Source organism: Urocampus carinirostris, chromosome 19, assembly GCF_059441175.1.
Source record: "Urocampus carinirostris isolate Australia breed hairy pipefish chromosome 19, RoL_Ucar_1.0, whole genome shotgun sequence".
NCBI classification, from domain to species: domain Eukaryota; kingdom Metazoa; phylum Chordata; class Actinopteri; order Syngnathiformes; family Syngnathidae; genus Urocampus; species Urocampus carinirostris.
Genome location: NC_142367.1, coordinates 23,948,675 through 23,971,323, shown reverse-complemented (window position 1 = coordinate 23,971,323; position 22,649 = coordinate 23,948,675). Strand labels below are relative to the sequence as shown.

At 39.2% G+C, this 22,649-nt stretch overlaps 1 protein-coding gene across 3 annotated transcripts in view; it reads left to right on the top strand.

Moving 5' to 3' along the window:
• Window positions 1–21,869, top strand: part of LOC148347813 (uncharacterized) — a 30,347-nt gene extending 8,478 nt beyond the window's left edge. The window contains exons 9-20 of one of the 3 annotated variants that reach the window (XM_088324079.1): window positions 664–766; window positions 2,100–2,151; window positions 4,947–5,002; window positions 5,074–5,195; window positions 5,277–5,364; window positions 7,531–7,608; window positions 9,206–9,246; window positions 9,444–9,527; window positions 13,281–13,338; window positions 15,595–15,668; window positions 19,592–19,646; window positions 21,667–21,869. In XM_088324079.1, coding sequence (XP_088180205.1) covers window positions 664–766; window positions 2,100–2,151; window positions 4,947–5,002; window positions 5,074–5,195; window positions 5,277–5,364; window positions 7,531–7,608; window positions 9,206–9,246; window positions 9,444–9,527; window positions 13,281–13,338; window positions 15,595–15,668; window positions 19,592–19,646; window positions 21,667–21,764 — 909 coding nt within the window. In that variant the 3' untranslated portion in view covers window positions 21,765–21,869. Of the gene's footprint in view, window positions 1–663; window positions 767–2,099; window positions 2,152–4,946; window positions 5,003–5,070; window positions 5,196–5,276; window positions 5,365–7,530; window positions 7,609–9,205; window positions 9,247–9,443; window positions 9,528–13,280; window positions 13,339–15,594; window positions 15,669–19,591; window positions 19,647–21,666 lie in introns of all 3 variants that reach the window. The other 2 variants (XM_088324078.1, XM_088324080.1) reach the window with 2 other exon arrangements.
• The last annotated feature ends 780 nt before the right edge of the window (window positions 21,870–22,649 follow it).

Sequence of the window (22,649 nt, the reverse complement as noted above, 5' to 3'; positions counted from 1 at the left end):
AGTGAGATCAAATATGCTGAAAATCAGCTTCTGTCTGGAGAGCAGGTTTGGCGGTTTTGCGGAATTTGGTCTTGAAAAATATGGCGTGGCCCTCTCAAAACTATTATTGCTATTATGGCTCTGGGACAAAAAGGTTCCCGACCCTTGCTCTACACCTACATGATAAATCGTTTGCGATTGTTTGGTGGATGCATTATTCAGCTTGTCCTGCAGAGGGCAGTGTCCTCAATGTTCTCGATAGACATTCTGTCATCTCCAGAATGACTGATGTTTTAGTTCTGTTCACGAATGAAAAAAAATCATCCCTCTCAGCAAGTTTTAAATTGCATTTTATTTACATTGGATACAGAGAAGATGATGCTCGTTTCCTTCATCCATCATCCTGCATCCTTGTCATCTGTCCAGTGTCATGCCTCAGTAAATCTAGATTCATATCCCACTCTACTGCAAATACACTTTGACTTCATCAGGCACGTATACTAACCTGACAAAGTAATGCATTAAAAATAAGCCATTTTTAGTCGCTCCATTTTGTACCCGCCCCCGCTGATTGACACTTGTTATTGTGCATGCGTGGAGTAAAGGTTGCATTCCTCACTTTTGCTTCTCCTCCTCCTTTGTTCCGTTAATGGTGAAGGCTTCTTTTGTTTGTGTTTTTCACAGCAAAAGCTGGAAATGAAGCAGGAGCTGGTGAGGCTTGAGAAATTGATGGCACTGGTGACTGAGGTACTCCAGGAGAAGGAGGCTAATCCTACTGCTACTGTTTGTAAGATTTAATTTGCAACGATTTGCAAACTTTTTGTTTTTAGATTCAAGGGTGGAATTTCTATTCGTCTGATGGGCTTTATATTACAGCCCAACCAATATGGATTGTTGTTTCCTGGGTGGTCAGGAAAAAAAAGGTTACTATGGACTGCCCAGTTACCAGTATTCCAAAATGTTCAATGCTTAAAAGAAGAAGAGAAAGAATCATTGTGTTTCAAAGTTTTATAATGAATTTAAACGAGTTTTGTTAAAATATTTGAGACCATTTTAAGTGATGTCGATTTTTCAACAAAGATATGAAAGTCTCAAGTGATGCAATGCGTATTGAATGATTCATACAATACAGGGTTGGGTAGGGTTACTTTAACTTACTTTCAATGACTTTTGGATGACTCCAATACCAAATATGCTAATAAAAGACAAAAGAAACCAAATATGAATAAAATGATGACTCACAACACGTGGTAAGCTTTCTCTCCTGGCTTTGATCTCCAGCAAAACTAACATAAAATGCGAGAGAAACAAAATGAAAATCAATCCAAACAGCTTGCCAACATCATTTTTGCCGTTCCATGTATTCCGTTACTCCCCAAGCCTGCAGAAAATTGAGTCATTTGATTCCTATTTAGTTTCTTTTGTCTTTTATTAGCGTATTTGGTATTGGAGTAATCCAAAAGTCATTGAAAGTAATCCAGTTAAAGTAACCCTACGCAACCCTGTGTATGACGTGATCAAAGTTTCGAAAGAAAATGGATCATCCCCATTGGGTTAAAGTAAGTATTGTCACATGCCACTTCCCTTCAATGCCGAGGTTTGACTCCTCTATGAAGAGCGGAACAGAAAACAATGGCAACCAGATGATAAAGGTGCTGTATGTGAGGTAACACGGAAACAGGTACTATCTGTTTCATGTAGGGGAACAAACCCCAACCCCAAAACAGTCTGGAGAAGATGGGCGCCACATGACACACCACATGAAATGTTGCCACTACAACCTTAGATCCGTGAGCAAGAAAAGAAACTCAAAATATAATAAGTAGCTGCTATTGGTGCAAGTCGGTGCATTCAGATTACTTTAACTTTGTCTAACTTATTCTATTCCAATAATTTAGGCCTAAAAAGTCTGTTATTCCTCCATTAGTTTTCTCCGATGTTTGAAGTTTATTAAGAGGACGATTATATACAGCAGCAAAATAATCAGTCGGCCCTTAGTGTTGTAGTGGTTACGCAAAGCCATGTCACTGTATATTATTGAAATCGTTATAGATGAACTTTAAAACATGATTTTGTAATATGTTAACATAGAATTTGTTTGTGTTTGTTGTTTTGTACAGGCGTGGAGAAATCAGGTCCTTGTAACCCGGATGAAAACTGTGATCTCGACAGGTTAGTAGTCAAGTCACATTTAGTTGTGACGCCCTTAATCACAAAAACTGCACAGGATTACAATGTCAGGCGATGGGCCTGATCTTAAACCAACATGTGGGCAAGGAAAAACTCAAAACCTCAGCGTGAGGAAAAAGGAAACCTTGAGAAGGGGCCTCACAAGTGGTAATCCCCCTTCCAGGATGACCAGGGTGGAATAGATTTAACATTGAGTCACAGTAGACAAAAATTATAAACATCAATAAAAGAGAACATTAAGTAACAGTTGAAATTTGTCCGGAAAGTGCTTGTGCAAATGCACTGCCTGAATGTCAGGAGTGCTTATTTTAAATGAATTTAAAAAAAAGAAGAATATTATGATGAAGTTATTTATTTTCTGTAATGCAATTAAAAATGTCATACACACTGAATTATTCCAAGCTTTTTATTTTATTATTGCTGATTAAAGCTTAGAGCCTACTAGTCTACTCTTTCATTTTATTCAAATATTTTGAGATGGGATATTCGAGTTTTTGTCATAATCAGCAATATTAAAACAATAAATGAATTACGATGTTTAGGCTGATTTGAAATGAATCCAGAATGGATGACAGTTTTTCATTAATTACAGAAAATAAAGAATTTTATCACAATATTCCATTTTCTAAGGCATTCCTGTATTGTTTCCCAAGAAGTAAATGGTATACAAAAATGGATTGACACAGTGCCGTTACGGTTTTCGGACACTGTTGCTGTTGATTTTTTTTTGCAGCAAAATTCAAACGGGTTCTTTAAATCACTATTGCACTATGTTTGAATGGGGATCATTGCACGTAGGTAACTGGCATAAAGGGTGTTCAACAGAAACTAAGGATGAGAAATTTAAAATATTCCAGTCTTCGAGGAGAATCTTAAGGGCAAACTTAATTCGGCAATGCAGCACAAGGATTGTAGAAACGGACACTAGACTACCGAAAAGTTCAGAGATGGTCAAATGATTGAATTTTCCTTCGTTTTGAGTTAACTATAGAAACTGCATGTATGTGCTTGTCTAAAATGCTATCCCCTTTATCTATAACAGCTCCCACTGAGGTAGTCAGCTGCTCGTTCGTCCGGTAGGCGAATAATCTTGCCCTTTTTGCTCCAGAGAGATTAAAAAAGTAAAATGCCATTGCTACCTTTATCAGACTATCATTTCAGAGCGCTTAGAGGGGAACTTGTGTTCCTTCGGTAATCTATCGCTCCCACTTGACTGCAGCCCCTCTCCCTCCCGCAACCTGGAAGCTCTAGCCCCGAGGGCTTTTAAGTGCTCTCCTCCGAGCGAAGTGGAGCCGGCGGTTGATATCGTGAAAGGGGCTCAGAGAGATGAGCTTGTCGTGGAAATGGAAAAAGCCGGCGGAAAAGCGCACAGCAGAAATAATTGCAACCACACTCGGGGTTGATATATTTCTGTGTTTTACTCTTGTCTTGTGAAACGTGAAACATGCAGTCATTATCTTACTTAGCCATCAGTCTCAATTACCACAATATTATCGTATTTTCCGCACTCTAAGATGCACCGTTTTAAGGCACAACCCCGAAAAGTAGTCTTGTGATATATTGTTTTTATAATAAGGCAGATTTAATTCAAACTACCGTAAGAACTTGGGTTGCTTAAGTAATGAATGTTTTATGCTTATTCCATAGAACATAAATTAACATGACGTCTAGTTTTATTACTCAAATTATATAATCTATCTATTTACCTTGGTCATATTCCTCTAGAGGGGTGACCGACAGCAAGAGAAACACATGCAATAACAAAGAAAATTTAGAAAAAAGTAGCAAAACACAAACATTTGACCATGGCCAACCCAAATGCCCAAACACCCAAACAAGTTGGGCACCTCGGCACCTAAGTCAGTCATGCTTTCGTCCCTCCAGATGGAACGGGACACAAGAAAGCGGCCATGTCACTCGGGTCAGGGTGACACAACACACTCTTCTGTCTGACAGCTTTCGCTGGTTTACCCCCGCCGCATCATACGGGTGCCCTGCCCATCCTTTAGAACGTGTCCGAACATCCCACTATCCTTTAAAACACTTCTCCACTCATTCCTATCACCAACAATTATATATAATTATAATGATAATTATATATAATTCTACAATACTTTCCTAAATTGTTATCGTGCTGTCCTCATTTTTTTTCCTTTTATACTTCCTTTTTTTCTTACCTTATTTATACAACATAATTCGTAATATCAATCATCAAAGCAAGTGAGCCGTTGGAGAGCCGGCTCTTTTTAATGAGTTGAGCCAAAAAAGCCGGTTCTCTAAAAAAAGACGGACTTCCTTTCACTACACAACGAGATTTCGTTGGCTGAGATCGGTGTGCAGACGAAAACTCGAACCGCGAGACCAAAACAACAATGGCGGATCTGCGTGACGAAAAGTTTGGAGTGCAGTAAATCTTTGTTAAAGAAAGTAATCGGGTAATAATGACAATTTTGTGGCAAAAAGGTTGCGTCCCGGGGACGCACGTTGATTTGAGACGATGCGTCCCCAGCAAAAATGATGCGTCTAGAACGGGCAACACTGAAAAGGGCAACTCAAAGACCACTCTATATGCTTCTCAAAGGCAGGTTAGTTAGTGTATGCAGTATCATTTAATTGTAACTATGCATTTCCAATTTTTCTGCACAACTGGATTATAAGACGCACTTTTAAATCTCTGGCCAATTTGGGGTCCTTTTAAGTGCACCTTTATCGTCCATATAATACAGTAGTGTGATTCAATCCCCGTTATATTTGAAAACTGCCTCTTTATTTTGCAGGGAAAATCTTGCAGAAGAGAATAGAGAACAGCTACCTCGGTCCACAGAGGAAATTTGTAAGGCCATTGTCTCACTTGCTTTTGCTCATTACTTGACACCATAATTTCTCCATTGTTCCGTTCAGCAGCTGGGCAAAGTGGCGTCCATTTAAATCCAGCCTTCAACGACAAAGAGAACGAAGCTCCCAGGAGAGTCAGCCGCGGGGCCAAAATGGTGCTGGTGTCGTCGGGATTGCCCCCTGCTGGGCAGGTGAATGCATACTGAGCCGGCAAGACTGCAATTAAGACTCTTTAGGGCAACGTTTGCCTATCATACCTGTCCATCTTGCAGATGGCGGTGAGGAAGTTTGCAAAGAGAGTGGGCGCACGTGTGGTTTCCCAGGTGACCGCAGAAGTAACTCATGTTGTCATGTGCACAGGTATGCTTTTACATTTTTACTTACAGAGAAAGTTATGACAAAACTGAAATCGATATTCAGTGTACATCTACCATGTTTATTTGGCACTGGTTTTGGTTTTCGGTAGACAATACTGTGCCATCTAGTTGTCAAATATTACACAATTTACCTTTAAATCGATGTGATCACTTTTTCACGATAATTACGTACTAAATCCTAATTCCACACACTAAATCCTCATTCCACACGGACAGTTTTTCAAATAAATTGAGGCCATTTTTAGTGGATAGTATTTAGAAAAGATTGTCAAAATTCGTAGGTGTCATTGTTGTGGATAAACTGTAAGTCAACTTTGAGCTGACAACAGAACTGATAAGAAACATCTGGCAGGATGCCATGAAGCGATGTTGATACAAGAAATCACAAGTTACTGACTAATCGAGTCTAATCCGGGAAAAACATTACGTAATCACGAAAACACAGTATAAAAAGCCTAGCGTCTCTCAGACGGACTTTAAACCATTCCCAGTTCGAATCCCGGCTTGTCCGTGTTACATGCCGAAGTGTCCTTGGGTAAGACACTGAACCCCCAATAAGCAGGTTAGCGCCTTACATGGCTGCACAGATCACGGCCGCTATTGGGAACTGTGAAGCACAATGTAAAGCGCATTGGCAAGTCATTAACTTGAAAAGCGCTATATAAATGCAGATCATTTCATTTAAACGTGGGTGAATGTTGCTGAATAAAGAGCGTTCCCTTTCTGCCATATCTCGTCTCTGCGTATATTTTAGGCGACGCCCAACGACGTCCTCTCCAAAATCATTTTCTATTTAAGATTTTGTACACTGACACCCTTCCGTGTATTTGTCTCGCAAACATTGTCCTTTTGTCAGTTTGCCTTAAGCAGGTCAATAATAGAGATGCCAAAAAGATGATCTTTAAACGGAGAGCCTTGTTATAAGGTTCTGCCAAAGTTGGGCAATAAGTATTGAAAAGTTAAATTAGTCGAATCTGTTGGGGTTTTAGCACTTTTTAGGTTCACTTTTGGACTGAATTTTCATTACTTTTTCTGAGTAGCTTGTGTTTTGGTCGCTGCAAGCTTCAATAAACCAGTCATTGTGCGTGCCCTGGCCCTTTGGATTGAATTAATAAACCGCTTCACTAAAAGGAATCCGATCGAGCGACGGCTCTTTCGGCTTTCTTGTTGAAGCAAAAGAACATGTTCTTTTCTTTGCTGTTTTGCGCAGCCCCTTAACCAAAGTCTTCTGGAGATAAGCCGCCGACCTCCTTCTCTTGCTCGTCGCTAATTACCCTCCCTGATAGATTCTTTTTTAATTTGCTGTCTCCGAAGCGCCGCGTTTCAACAAGGCTCTCATTTCCCCAGCAACCACAAAACAGGGAGCGCTTAGCCTTCTGATCCGCGCTGGTTTGAAGTTTCTGCAAAACAAAAAAAATATGCCGGTTGTATTTTTTCAACTTTGAGTACAAATTAATTCACTATTACTTGGGGATGACTGCATTCAGGGTTCATACGGGTGCTTGAAATCCTTAGAAAGGCTTGAATTTTAATGTTCAGGGTTCGTGAGAGGGCTTGAAATCTTTGAAAATGCTTGAATTTTAATGTTGTGTTTTTAAGGTCAGGGAAAATGCTTGAATTTTGGGTGAAGTGCTTGAAAATGCTTGAAATTGTTACTATTTTCATGTTTCATGGCAGTTTGACTTGATAGACCACACTTAAATAATAAAAAATATAATTGTGTGCATAAAAATGACACAGATGGTGGCTACGATTGTCATTATTGGGTTGTCATGTGAAACGTTACTTCAGGCAGGTTTATCAGACTAGTCATTGGAATTCTGAGAATTCTTTTTCAAAAATATATATTTGCGATGTACTCAGGGTCTAAAAATCACATGTCTTGATAAATGCACACACAAGATTAGAAATCACATGTGAGAATTGCATATACCGTATATGTATGTAGCTCTGAAAAATAACATGATGGACACTGGATTTATTTGCTAAAATGATAATCAAGGAATTCAAAAATTGGATCTGAAAGTATTTAAAAATTGCTCGAATTTGGCCATGAAAAGGGTGTACAAACCCTGTTTATTCTATGCTAAGATCCTGTACTTAACATGAAAGAAATACAAACTCATGCTGTTTCATTTTCCTCTACCAGATGAAAACCTCGTATGTGAGCGAACCCTTAAATACTTCCTTGGAATTGCAGGCAGGAAATGGGTGGTGAGCTTCCAGTGTAAGTAACTTTTTTTTCTTTTACTCACTCAAATCAAGATGTATTTATATAGCACTTTTCAGACAACAAATTGCAACTCAAAGTGCTTTATAAACACATTCTATGTACAAGGAGAACATCAAATCCCCCCTTTTTACCCACTTAATCATGGAACACCAAATACACACACACACAATGGTTGAAATGAAATAACTAATACATACAAATAAATAAATCAAATTGTTGCTAGGCACAGACTAACCATGCGAGGAAAGGGACTTGATCTATTACAGAGATATCGAACTCATTTTAGTTTGAGGGGCACATGGTAGAAAAAACATTTTCACTTTGGCTGGAGCCAAAGCTCGAGCCTTAGCTGTAGGGATGGAGGTCTTTTTGGAGGCTCACAATTAAATCCTGATTCAGGGATTACAGATTTGAGCAGGTTATTTTCCGTCAAATTTTTCCTTCACTAAGATTTATTCTCTTGTAGTGTTTATCATCTATGCATTTAAAGAAATTGCATAGTTATGTGTTTTTAATTTTCTATTTATTACTTGCTTGATTTATTCTTGCTTTATTGTTGTGTGGTACTCTGTATACAGCGACCTTGAGTGTCCTGAAGGTGTTTTGAAGTAGAATGTATTATTATTATCTATCAGGACCAGAACGGAAACAGGACCCACTTGCGTGATGTTTACCACAAGTTTTAATTGAAAGAGAGAGGAAGGGCGGCGCCCATGATCCGGTGTTCTCTGGGCGCTCTCGTACTCAGCTTGTGATCTGAGCACGGAAGTGGATCTTCCGTAGCGAGCGATGGCAGTGTCAGGGGTAGAAAACTGGTCAGTAGCCGAGACTGAGAGAGCAAGACGTGGTCGGAAACGAGTCGGAAGCTGGGACGGGAGAGCAGACGTGGTCGGAATCAAAAACGGGTCGTAAGTCGGGACAGGAGAGCAGACGGAATCAAAACACGTCGTAGCGGGAGACAAAAAGGAGCAAAAAATGGGACAGGCGTGAGTCAGGTTAAAAAAAAAGGCTAACCTTGTAGTTGCAGAGGTTCGCAGACGGACTGACCACAGGGGATTGACAGGACTGGGTTCAAATACTGACAGGGAGCCAATCAGAACCCGCAGCATTTATGATTAAGTCTTTCTGCTTATTTTTTTAAAGTTTTTCAAAGTTTATAACCTGAAAATGGGAACTTATTGCTAGATTTCTTATCTATTATTATAAAAGGAGCTAAAGCTTCTTTAAAGTTTTCAAAGACGACCCGGTGCTTTTTAAACATATTTTGTATTTGTTTGTTTGCCTTAAACAGCGTGTCAGTGAGTTTTATTTTAGATAAAATAACATCAGAATGGGTTTCCTCAATGTTCTCTGGTGGGTTGATGGTTTTTAGCAAATTCAGCTACAGTGGGTGCTTTGCGACTATCGCTGGCTTTGGCGACATCCAGTGGACATGTTTAAGTCATTTTTTGACTTGTTGCAGCTCATTTTTCTCTTGTTCTTCTCTCAGCATTGTTCGCAGGCCACCAGTTTGACACGTGTGATATATAGTGACGCCACACCTGCCTCAATGCCACATTTACTGAACAATGTCTCATTTGCCTTCTCCCAGGGATTTCCGAATGCTTCAAACAGAAGAAACTTCTGGACGAGGTACATTTTCCCCCGTGTTACGTTTCCGTGTCGAATCAATGCGCTTGACGAAGCTTTCCACCCAGTTACCCGCCGTGCTTCTCATGCATTATTCCTTATCCATTTACTTTCGCATTCCCGGCATCTGCTCATTATGAAAGCAAAATGGTGTGCTTGGAATGTTCTCTGTACAGATCAGTATGTTCTCTTTCACGCAGAGCTTGTTTGAAGTCAAAGGTGACGTGGTGAACGGGTCCAATCATCTCGGCCCAGAGAGAGCTCGTAAAACCTGTGGTGATGATGTGAGTGGAATATAATTGTCAAGTCGTATTTATTTGTATTGTCCTTAATCACATGACGTCTCGAAGGGCTGTGCAGAATACGGACTACTTTTACACCATCCACTGACAGATTTCTTCTTGGCTCTTGGGATCACTAGTAGACCAGCGTTTTCCGAGCGTGGGTTCAGAGCTGGAACATAGGGGGAAATTAAATCTGAAAGATACGAGGGAGCAAGTCCATGCATGATTTTGTATACCACCAACAGAACCTTGAAATCACATCTTGAGCTAACAGGGAGCCAATGCAGGTTAGGTAAAATCGGGGTCATATGATCATACTTTCTTGTCTTGGTTAATAGCCTCGCTGCAGCATTTTGTACCAGCTGAAGGCTCTTGATTTTGGACTCCGGGAGACCGGAGAGTAGTGCGTCACAGTCATCGAGACGGGAGGTAACAAACGCATGAATCATAATCCCCGCATCCGACTGAGACGGCATAGGGCGAATTCAAGCAATGTTGCGAAGATGAAAAAAAGCTGTTCTAGTAATATTCCCGTGTGTTTGAAAGGACAGATCGGGGTCAAATATGACACCTACATTTTTGACTGAGTCACTCTGGGTGATATTACATTTGTCAATGTTCAGAGACGTTTTTGAGAACAAGTCACGGCATTTAGATGGACCAATAACTTGCATTTCGGTCTTTTCAGAGTTAAGGTCCAAGAAGTTGAGTGACATCCATTATTTTATCTCAGTGAGGCAGGCCTTCAAATTTCCACAGTTTAGTGTGGCAAATTCCTCCATCAGAAGATATAGTTGAGTGTCATCTGCGTAGCAATGAAAACTGATATTATAGTTGCGAATAATATCACCTCATGGAAACATGTAAATGCTGAAAAGAAGGGGGCCGAGTACTGAACCCTGCGGAACACCACAGGTGACACTAAAGGGCTCGGATGTCATTTCATGTCATTTGTTCTTGGCTCCTGGGATCACTAGTAGACCAGCATTTTCCGAGTGAAGGTTCCGAGCTGAAACATTGAATCTGAAAGATATGAGGGTGAAGGTTCATGTGCAATTTTTTATACTACCAACGAAACCTAAAAATCACATTTTAAGCTATCAGGGAGCCAATGCAGGTGAGCTAAAATCAGGGCAATGTGATCAAACTTAATTGTCTTAGTTAAAAGCCTCGCTGCAGCATTTTGTACCAGCTGAAGGCTCTTGATTTTGGACTTTGGGAGACCAGAGAGTAGCATTTGAGACGGGAGGGAACAAAAACTTGGAACTATAATCTCTGCGTCCAAGTAGGACAGCATAGGGCGAATATTTGTAAATATTTTTGTATTGGGTACTACTTTCAAGATCTGTTTCAGTGGTATGTTTTGAGTCACTATTAAAAGGATTCGTCAAATAATGGGATAGTATTTTGTTTTCATGAAATTTAGCATAAGACAAATGATACGAATGCAAGAAAAATGGGTACAATGAAAAGTACATATTTTATTGAACATAGTGCATATATGTACAAATATCACGAGTAAATGTCCTATCCGTAACCAATTAGGCACAGTGCTCAATCAGTTGAAACATAAATCCATGATGAAATATCTGGCATTTTTTTAGGGACTGGGAAATAAAAATAAAATGAATTAAAAATGATCATCCCTGTAAACCTGTACTTCTCAGTTATTTTCTGTCATGTCCCCTTTGGAAGATATGTTTATACGTGTCACTGGGTTTTCAGATTTGCAATGATTTCTTGTTCCAAAGGCTCATGTCCCTTTTAAACAACAAAAATACCCATTTATTTGCACTTTTTAAAAGACTATCTTATACATTTGCAGGTGTATACTATTGATTCACATGTATTTTTGTGTCTTGTTATTTGACAAATAACTTGAATGGTAATGTTGATACGTGTCACTGGGTTTTCAGATTTGCAATGATTTTTTTGTTCCAAAAGCTGAGGTCCATTAAACAACAAAAGTGCCTTTTTTGCACTTTATTAAAAACGTATATATTTGTAGGTGTATAGCCTACATCTGTATGTATTTTATTTAATTGACACGGATTATTTTTATTGATTAATTCTGTAAAATATATATTTTTTGTGCACTATTTCCTTATTTGTCCACAAAATTTCCATATTTGAATAAAGAAGACTAAATTAATCATGTGTTTTTTTATACGATCAATCAATAAAAAATAAAAAATCTGACGAATAAATTAGTTAAATAATCATTAGTTGCAGCCCTTATTTCATATACCGTAAATTCCGGACTATAAGCCGCTACCTTTTTCAACCCTGCGGCTTACTCAGTGATGCGGCCAATTTATGTCATTTTTCTAACGGCCGCTAGCGGCGCTCGAGTGTTGCTACCATTAACTGCCCTTCAAAGTTATATTATTATTATTAAAGCTTTGAAAACTCTCTGGGTGTACCGTCTTTCTTTGTAAATATGTGTAACCCATGTATAATATGTATTTGCAACTGTATATTTTTGTCATGTATTTATTTGTATTTATTTTAGACACTCATTCTGATATGTTTTGAACGGGTGAACAAAAAATGAGGGGCGGAACAAACGCGGTGTGCCGAGTTTAAGTGAGGACCGCTAAAGGTGAGGGACAGACAAGGAAAGAAGAGGGGGTAAAAATTTGGTTAAAGAAAAAGGTGTTGCGTGAGTAAATGTGTTCATCTGATATTTTTCCCACCCTTACCTTTGGAAATATACACTTTTTTCCTTGGATTACTTTCAACGGGACCCGGACTCTGCAGGTCTGCATCAAACTTTAAGTACCGTTCATTTTGCCGGCTGTGATTTTTGGACTGTGGACTTTAATGAAGGACATTTAGTTTCAATCGCGGGACTTGAAGTCGGGTTTGGGTTAATTTTGTGTCTGTGTTACATGTTTAAATGTGGGCGCATGCGGCTTATATACGGGTGCGGCTTGTGTATGTACAAAATCGGTTTTCCTCTTAAAATGTGTTGGGTGCGGCTTATAATCAGGTGCGCTCTATAGTCCGTAATTTATGGTACAGTTGTCAGGCACAGTCTGGTATAACTCTTAAGATCTCTTTTACAGCAAAATATATGCATATAAATTGTAGAATGCATATCTTCAAAACCGTATTCGCTTGAATGTTACCGAGGCGAGTCAGACTCCGTTTAATTCAACTGCCAGACATACTCCATAAATGATCGGGTGTCACCGAGCGACTGCCACGATATGCAAGGTCTACTTTGAAAACTTTGCAAGTAGTCTTTTGAATGCCCATATCCAGGCTGAAATGGTCCCAAACTTTTCAAGTTTATTTGATGGTACCGCTCGACAGATACACCGTAGTAGCCATACATAATCATCCATCCGGCTAACAGCCACCACGTTGAGGCTCTGCGTATTAAATAAATGTTCCTGCCTATTACCTGACACTCCAATATGTCCTGAAGGACATTAGTGTTGTCTAAATTAAAAATCTGCAACTGAGAGACATTCATCATACATCCCCTGTGGTTGAGGATTATAAACGTGGTTGAATTATTTTTCCCTTCCGACAATGAAGGGAAGTCCTACCGCACGCTGTGTGACTTATGTGGCAAGGAAGCAGTTTAACTCAAGCCAAGTAAGACGACCCTGAAAGCGGCAAAGTGCTCACTCACTGGTCCATTGGCTGTTTTCGATTTTCCTTGTTTTTCCAGCAAAAACAGTACCAGTTTTAAGCCAATTATTTCTTCTTTACCAAATGTAATGATGACCTTTTTCTTTGCAGCTCCTCATGAAAGACTACGCAATCTGCTTACAGGGACCTTTTACAAACATGACAACAGGTAAATACACGTAAATGGCGTGTCACATCACCCTATTTACAACCCTGATTCAATATCGGTTTAGAGTGTTTGAAAATGCTCCTGTTCTCATTTAAATGTCAAGGTATCATTTTCAGTTGGCTTTCACTAATCCGTTCTTTTCACTAGTTCTGCCTCATGCCTTGAGGCTCTTTAATTCCACCCGGGGAGTAAAGGCCCACATTAAACCTCAACCCTGCATTTCCATATTACCCTATTTTTATGACGGTGTGTATTTTATGTAGCACTATTTAAATACTCTATAGCAAAATGTTATATTGGGTATTTTTGTATTCTATATTTTTTATTATTTGCTGGGGGATGAATAAAGTATCTATCGATTTATCTATCTCTGTCTGTCGGTCGATGGTGTCGGTCGGTTGATGGTGTCGGTCGGTCGAGGGGATCGTTCGATCTATGGTATTGTTTTTTGTATCGGTTTATCCATCGATCAATCGATCTATGGTATCGGTTTATCCATCCATCGATCGATCGCTCTATGGTATCGGTCTGTCTATCGATCGATCGATCTATGGTATCGGTCGATCGATCGATCTATGGTATCGGTCTATTGTATCGATCGATCTATGGTATCGGTCTAGCTATGGTATTGGTCGATCGATCGATCGATCAATCTATGGTATCGGTCTGCCTATCTAAGACATGAAATTTGTTCAATCTACATTTGTTGACTTTGTATTTGCCTTTTAGCATAACTGGTATTGTATATACCGCAGCCGTAGCCCCCTAGTGAACGCCCCCTAAAGTCAAGAACACGCTCACATTCTTGACTCTTACTGAATGATTGATAAAAAGGAGGGGATTCCCACCCCCTTCGCCCAACCCAACCGTTGTGTCGTTGGGTGACCAAACCTCCTAGTGCCGAGCGGCAAGCAGGGAAGCAACGGGTACCGAGGTTGTAAGTCTTAGGTATGAGGCTCGAACCGGCGACCCCCCAGTCTCAGAGGCGGGCGCCTTCCCCTCAAGGCCACCGAGCCGAAACAGCCTAACTTGTGGTTTCGGTTATTCTAAGTGGTCGATGCACGTAACTGATTTTTTCATTACACTCTTAATGAAATGAATGCTGCTAATGTGGTTAGGTCGCACTAGAGATGCTAGCATTAGCAACTAGCACTGCTAGCACAGAGTCGCACTTGCTGTGCAACAAACTGGGCTTCCAAGGTATAACATTTACCAGTACTCTGTGGTGGTTCTACACTAAATTACTCTCTGGATGAGACCACCTCCACCTCCAAATTATCATTGCAGCCTCCGTCAAGCTCTTTTTGTTGCGCTCGCAGCATGTGAAATTCCTTTTACGTCTTTTTGGGGGTTAGGTTTGACATTTGGAATGCATTCTATTCTTTCCTCACGATTTTCATCCGAAAATAAAAGACAACCGCGAGCACTATATCAAACTCTCACTGAAAACGTTTATTTTAAACAATAAATGTACAAGTGAAGTTATGGGTGAAACCCTTGTTCTTATTTTGTTTATATGAACGGGAATGCAAAAACAAGCAAACGCCAGGCTGATAGAATATTGGATTGGGCTGCTTGGATTGGTTGGTGGTCGAGAGCTGCAGTGCACAATTTGTCCGCCAGGGGGTGTAAGATATCCTATCGAAGCAGATGTTTATCGATTTTGTTGGTATTTATTAGGGGTACCTTGACATAAAACCTAGCTAAAGACACTCACAGAGGCCTAAGGTACAACTGAGTACATTTTCCTGATTAAAAAAAACGTGTCTTTGCCATGCTGGTGTGCACTGTTGCTTCCAGAATGGTAAGCAACTCCTGCAGGCCATGCCTTAGGCATCTCTGCTGCCCAGCTAACTTCAAACCAGCTTCCCTCTCATTATTATTGTGCTCATTGTGCTCAGCACCCTATTAATGACTTCATTCTAATTCAATTTAATACAACCAAGCGACATGTTTGTTTAGAATGGATAATTTATGACAGACATTTCAGCTTTTACCAGTGACTTATGATTGTTTTTTTTCCTCCGATGCCGTCTATAGCAGTCGCTCGTGCGAATGCTAATAGACGCCGGCGCTAAGCTGAAATGCCAGAGGAGAAAATAATGAAACGAGGGCTGGCACGCTGGCACACCACTCCTCACCCTCCGCCAACCGTTTCCTAGCGTCAGAAGCGACTGCGGCGTCGCTTCCGTCAATTGCAATTTGCATTCTAATGTTTTAACGCGGCTTTTGTTTGTTTGTTTTTTCGTCTCTTAGAGGAAATGGAATGGATGGTGCAGTTGTGCGGAGCCACCGTGGCCGAAGACCCTCTGCAGCTCGGGAGTAAAAGAGTGAGAGCATCATGGAGAAAATGACATGGGATGTGTGTTGCAATGCTCGAAACGTTTCAGATGTTTAAACTATTTTCCGGACCATAAGTTACTTGGAGTATAAGTTCCACCAGCCAAAAGAGGCGGAGTTTGTATGTTCTCCCCGTGCTTGAGTGGGTTTCCTCCGGGCACTCCGGTTTCCTCCCACATTCCAAAAACATGCATTTCAGGTGAATTGGCAGGTTCAAAAGCAGTTCAGGGTGTCCCCTTTCCGATGATTGCTGGGATGGGCTCCAGCACCCCCGCGACCCGACTGAGTATAAGCCGTGCAGCTAATGAGATGAGATGAAATGAAATTATCTGCATTTTTATCAATGACTTCCCAAAGCGCTTTACAATGTGCTCCACATTTCCCAATAGCGGCCTTGTATTGCAGCCATGTAAGACCTGCTTATTGGGGGTATTAGGGGTTCAGTGTCTTACCCAAGGACACTTCGACATGTAACACAGACAAGCCGGGATTTGAACTGGGATCCCTTGATCCCAAGACGAGCGCTCTACCCCCTGAGCTACTGCCGCCCCTAAGTCTGATTTTTTTTTGGGGGGGGGAAATGTATTCTAAAAAAAAATCCAACACGAGTAGTCAAGTTTATATGTATATCCCTTAATCACAAGAAGTCTCAAAGGGCTGTAAAGACTACATACTACTATTACACCATCCCCTGATCTAAAACCTTCATGAGGACAAGGAAAAACTCAAAAACCTCAGCATGAGGAAAAAAGGAACCTTTAGAAGGGGCTGCACATGAGGTAGTCATCTTGAAAGGCAAATTCAAATAAAAAAATAGAATGAAGAACATAAATAATATGCTTACCATGCATCAGTCTCCCTCCAAATCATTAAATCCAATAAGGTCTTCATATTCTGTGTCAATTTTACCGGTTAACAACTCCCTGAACTCAGTTTAGCCGCTTCCCCTTCCATATGGCTTACGTCAGATTTATCGTCACCTCCGCTCTTTGCTAACTCCGAACTTTCTTTCTGCTGCTCAGTGACCATTTTCGGCTCCATATTTCACTGTTTGCCGCTTGTAATCTTCAGAATATTATTCTCTTTTCGGTGACATTTTTGTTCAGCCCCTTTCAGGGTTGTGCCGAAAAATCTTCTCTCCACAACATGGCATGGTTAAAATAATAAACATAGGCCTAGAGCAGGGGTGTCGAACTCATTTTAACTCGGGGGCCACACGATAGAACAAACATTCTGTCGGGGGCCGGACTAGTAGATTCAAGAGAAAGAAAAAGAGATAAAGAAATAAGAGAAAGAGAAATACAAGTGCAGTGTCTTTATAAGAGGCACCTGGCTTTGGCAATATCAAATTGACTTATTTCAACCTGCAGCTTGTTTTTCCCTTGCGCTTCTCTGAGTGTTGCCTTGCGGGCCGGATTCAATCCCTTAGCGGGCCTGTTTGACACCTGTGGCCTAGAGCACCCCCTTGTGGTTGAGTGTGAAAATTACATGTGAAATGATAGACCGGTAATTCAATTCTCAAACTCCATGATATATTAATGTTATAATAATTTTATATATAAGTTGCACCTGGAGTATAAATCACACCCCCTGGCCAGGCTATGAAATTTTTTTTGATTTATAGTCCGGAATATACGGTACATGCCATTTTAAGTATGTTATCTTAGTTCATGATATCTTGTTTCTTAAGAAAACATAACCGGAATAATATTCTTATCTCTCTAGCAGGTAGATCATTTTCCATCATTTTTGGAAAATCTACCATAATTAATAAAAAGTACTACAAATTAGCAAAATGACCTTCATTTCTATAAGAAGTTGGGTCAAAATAACCCAAGTTGCGGTCAAAAAGGACTAGTCCAATAGTCAGGTTCAATTTGACCGAATGTTGTTTTGCAGAAGAAAATGTCATTTCTTTTATCGTTGCCCCTCCCTAAGAAGTTTTTAAAACAACCTGCTTCCATTTTATACATTTGATTTATGAAAACAAAACAAAAACCTCCATATTCTGTAACGTTTTGTACAAGATAATGTGGCCCTAAAAATTGGACATATTTTTCTTTTGAAATACTGAATTGAGTTCATGTTATATTAAAACGGTCTGGGTCATTTTGTCGAGTGCACCCAGAATTAGGTCGTTTTGCGTAAAACGACCCAGAAAAATGATCGAGTAAGTGAGTTGGTCCCATTTTGTCTCTTTAGAGTGTGTAAATAGCAGATGGGAGTTCGTTTTGCTTATTTGAAGTATGACATCTTCTATTTTAACGAAAAAAAAAGTTGAAGTGTCTTAGAACTGGAAAGATGATTCTAAAAAGGTTGCCGTTTTCCGCCATTGGGGTAAGATTTTATTTTTTGCATAATCTCTGACCTGATAGGTAAATACCTTTTTGTTAATCCCCAAATCATTTTATATTGCCACTTTGTTCAGAGGGGTGCTTTAAATCCCTGAAAATACTTGAATTTTAATGTGTTTTTAAGGATTGAAAAGTGCTTGAATTTTGGGTGAAGTGCTTGTAAAAGCTTGATTGGGGGTTTCTGACTCCATAGACGAAGAAAAATAATTGAAAGACGAAAAGAGACATTTTTTCGAGCTTGTCTAATAAATCCACCATGAATGAGATGATTGAGGCTGCAATGACGACATAAGCCTGAAGGTCGCAGCAGAGTGTAACAAAGTTCTAAATTCCGTACTGCTAAGTAAACCTTTAGAAAAATGTACTATCTTTGGCTTCCACCCACATTAATTACATCGTTAGTGTTGGTTGGATCAAAAACAATAATCACCACAATTAATCCACAATTAATTTCTATAATTAACAATATAAAAATGTAAAATGTATTCATTTGCAATAATAGCTTAAAATTGGCGTTAATCATTTTCACAAGATACAAAGAATATCTTATATAAATTCAAATAAAATCTCTTAAACCTTTTTACAGTATACATTACAATTTCACCAAAACTTCCATGACAAATCTTTCACTTAAACCAAAAACTAACAATATTTTTTAGTTGAATGAATCAATAAAAATATCAATACAACCAACATGACTTAGATCACCTTAAAACAAAATTGCACATAATTTCAACAGGGCTGCTGAATTGAATCGTACGTACTATCCTGTTTTTGTGCCAGAATGACGAACTAATGTTATGGTAACGGCTAATTACTCCGCCTTCCACTTTAGCCTGATTTTTATGCTCTCAATCAATCACGAACATTCATTCTTGATTAACGAACTCATGTTATGATAAGAGCTAATCTATCAGTCTCCACCTGAAGGTGCTTCCCTAAAACAAATAAACTACACTTTAAACGCTATCACTTAATCATACACAAACTTTTCCACCACAGACTTTTTACAATCTCAATATTATCAGTTGTCTTGATTCACAGGCATGACAATGAGTGAATTAGCTGCCATTCTAAAGTTATTCCACCCTCAGTCACTTATCCAATCAGAAGGCATGGGGTGGGTAGCGTCCAATGAAAGAGGAGCAGGAGGCTCTACGGCATCTGAGCCTAGATAGTCCAGTTTTAAATATATTTAATCGGCCCATCTAACAAATAAAAATGGAGATAGATATCTTTAAATTCCCAAAGATAATCAGCCGACTGCTACGATCCCTGTAAGATGTGCCAATTGGTATTGTCTTTTCAATGCTTCTATGAGTGTACGGTTCATATACACTATGCTTTATTATCTAAACCAAGCATAACCCTGCACAATGTATGTGTCAGGAAAGCACTTGGCCCCTGCCAACAACGCAATGGTGATTACTATTCATGAACCCCTCCAGCTCGCTCTGCAGTCGAGCTTTTAGCATGCGAGTGCTAAGGAAATGAAGGTTCGGATGATCACCGAGCTGTGTCAATGTGTTTATTTGTCTAAGTCTGTTTTGCTTTCACAGAAGCCCCATCAGCTGGTCATCGTTCAGCCTGGATCAGAGCCAGGCTTTTACAACAGTAAGTTTCTAACAACTACCGTATTTTCCACACGATAAGGCACAGGTGTCAAACTCCAGCCCGCGGGCCACATTTGGCCCCGGCGTACAATTATATCCGGTCCAGGAAATAATTTTGTATACATCTATTATAATGGATGAAACGCTGATAACTTTAAAACTATACTCCGATATTAAAAACCACAATGACCGAGAAAATGATGTTAACTGACATTGCCGGTAAACCCGTGTGTCTTATTTGTTGGAGATTTTGTGGCCGTCATTAAAAAATTTAATGTAAAACGGCACTACAAGACAAAACTTCAGAGTAAGCTGAAAAACTTGAATCCAGAGAAAGGATACAGAAAGTTGAAGAGTTCAAGAAGAATATGAAGATGTTTTTCACCAAAGCAAATTCCCAAAGTGAAAAGCACAAATTTTATTTATATTTCCGTTTTTTTACATTTTCAATTTGTATGGTTTTGACAGGAGATATTTTTATGGAGAGCAACAATTTTTAATTCATTTAATGTTTGTTTATTCTGGAATGATATTCCTGACTGTTTTAAATTCATATTTATTCGTTTATTTATTTAAAAAAAGAAAGTGTATTCAATAAATATTTATCCTGTTCGGCCCGCGACCAAAGGTACGGTTGGAGTTCTGGCCCTCTGTATTATTGAGTTTGACACACTGCTATAAGGCTTACCATATTATCAGGCGCACCCACAAAAAGTAGTCTTTTGGAATATTTTTTCATATGTAATGTGCGTCAAATAGGGCAGTGCGATTTTGGAAAAAACGTAATTGTGATTTTTCACACCAATTATGCAATTTCGATATGATAGTTCTGTTTTTGTGAGTACAGACGCTCTCCTACTTACGACCATTCAACTTACGAAAAACGGTAGATACATTTTTGGGGGATGTCGAAAAATATCCGGATATTGCTGTAAGTTAGATTTTTTTATTATGTCAACCTTTTTCCGAGTACAGGACATGACTGCAGTGCTTCTTTTTGCCACTACGGGTGAGAGGTCACCCAGTATCCATTCAGAAAAAGAAATCCTCTTCCTAGTTCGTGTGTAAACATACTATACTCTATCTCCTGCGCGCTAAGAACTTTGACATTTTTATTGTTTAATATCATGGTTGGTGAAAAGGATAGGCGAGCCGTTTTATTCGAAAACGAAAGTGGAATAAGAAAGATTGATGCGGTTGAGAAAATGTTTGTATCGCTTTTTTTCGGGCAGTTTTAACTTTTGAAGCCTATCTTCCAAAAGTAATTTAAACTCAACTTTATTAATCTTTATAGAGCATATTAGTTTAGGAAATGTTTATTTTTCAGTTCCAAAACGATAAAGGTTACTTTTACAAGCCTTAAGCATACTCATATAAACCTTCAACGTATATTCCATACAAAATGTTGCACTGAAGCAACTTGCTAACAAATTTGGAACCTATATTGTTCGTAAGTAGGGCAGCGTCTGTACTTAATCATCGTGGCATGCTTTATACTTAGGAAAACAGCGCCCTCTTTTGGGAAGCTTTGTTAGAGTGTTTGCTGACCATTATTTACTTTTTGAATCCCCCGTGTGTGGCATCTATTGCACGCCGAAACACAAAATATTTGTTAAGAATAAATAAGATACACTATGAATTCAAATGTTGGTTAAAGTGTTGTCATAATTAAATTTTCAATATCCTGTATAACAATTAATAAAGTAAAATGACTTTGCTTTGTAAGTTCGTTTGCCCTCGTTATTTACACATGATGATTAAAAAAATACAAATACAAAGTAAAACATGTACAAGGCTTGTAATCTTCATCAAATCTAGGCTAAAAAACAACTTTAAGTCTATTTTATTTTAGTCAACCCTGTTGTATTTTATTGTCTATATTGACCTTTATTATTTTAATTTTTTTACTTATCGCTTTTCTTATCTACTGTAAAGCACGTTGGTACACGGAAAGGACTTCTAAATGACATGCTATAAGTACATTTAAATTAATTAACAGCCGATTATGATAAACTTTACAGGTCTTGAAGAAAACGTCACGGTTGTGAGTCGCGGTTGGTTGCTGGACACGGTGGCCACCTACACCCTTCAAGGATACGACAAATACTTAACAAGCTAAGGACATTTTACTACTACTTTGTTTCATACATAAATATATACCCTGTAAAAAGTGTTTCAATTAAAATAAGAAAGGTAAACTACAATAATAAATGGTAATGCAAAAATGGAACAGAATGGTCTGGGTTTTCAGTCTCCAAGGTCTGCACCGGCCACGGAAATGTAAATAGTAGTTTGTAATTGTTTTGATTGTTGTCAAGCAGTCAAAACAGCTAGGAGATATTTTTTGCATTTTCTTCCACTACCACGGCCAGTTCAAATTCGCTTTTTAATCAGTCCGCTCCAAAAAGTGCTATTTGTTGTAAAGAAGACTTTTTTAACTCTACAGTTCATCTTTCACTTGTGCAAATATTCATTACAAATATCATGCTCACACGTACCCACACACGGTAACATTCAACCTGCCCTTGAACGGGTATTATAGGTTGCATTTTAAAGTGTGCTCCAATAAAAGATTTATAATCAAACCCTAATTATCAGTAAACACATCAGGCTTGGCGATGTCCTCGAGACTGGGCAGACAGCAGCCAATGATCTTTTGGTCACTGTTGATGATTCTCTGTATGTTTTGTCGTGTTTCCTTTTTTGGGGGGTAGCATATTTTAAAGCCCAGGAAGAAAAATGACTGCTTATTCCAGGCGGCATTAGCGAGGTAGAGCACTCGTCTTGGGATCAAGAGGTTGCAGGTTTGATTCCCCGCTCCTCCGTGTTATATGTCAAAGTGTCCTTGGGCAAGATACTAAATCCCTAATTCCCCCAATAAGCAGATAGGTGCCTTGCATGGCTAGTGGTGTGTGAGTGTGTGTGTGAATTGGTAAGTGTGAAGCACATTGTAGAGCGCTTTGGGAGGTCTTCATTGACTTGAAAAGCACTATTTAAATACAGT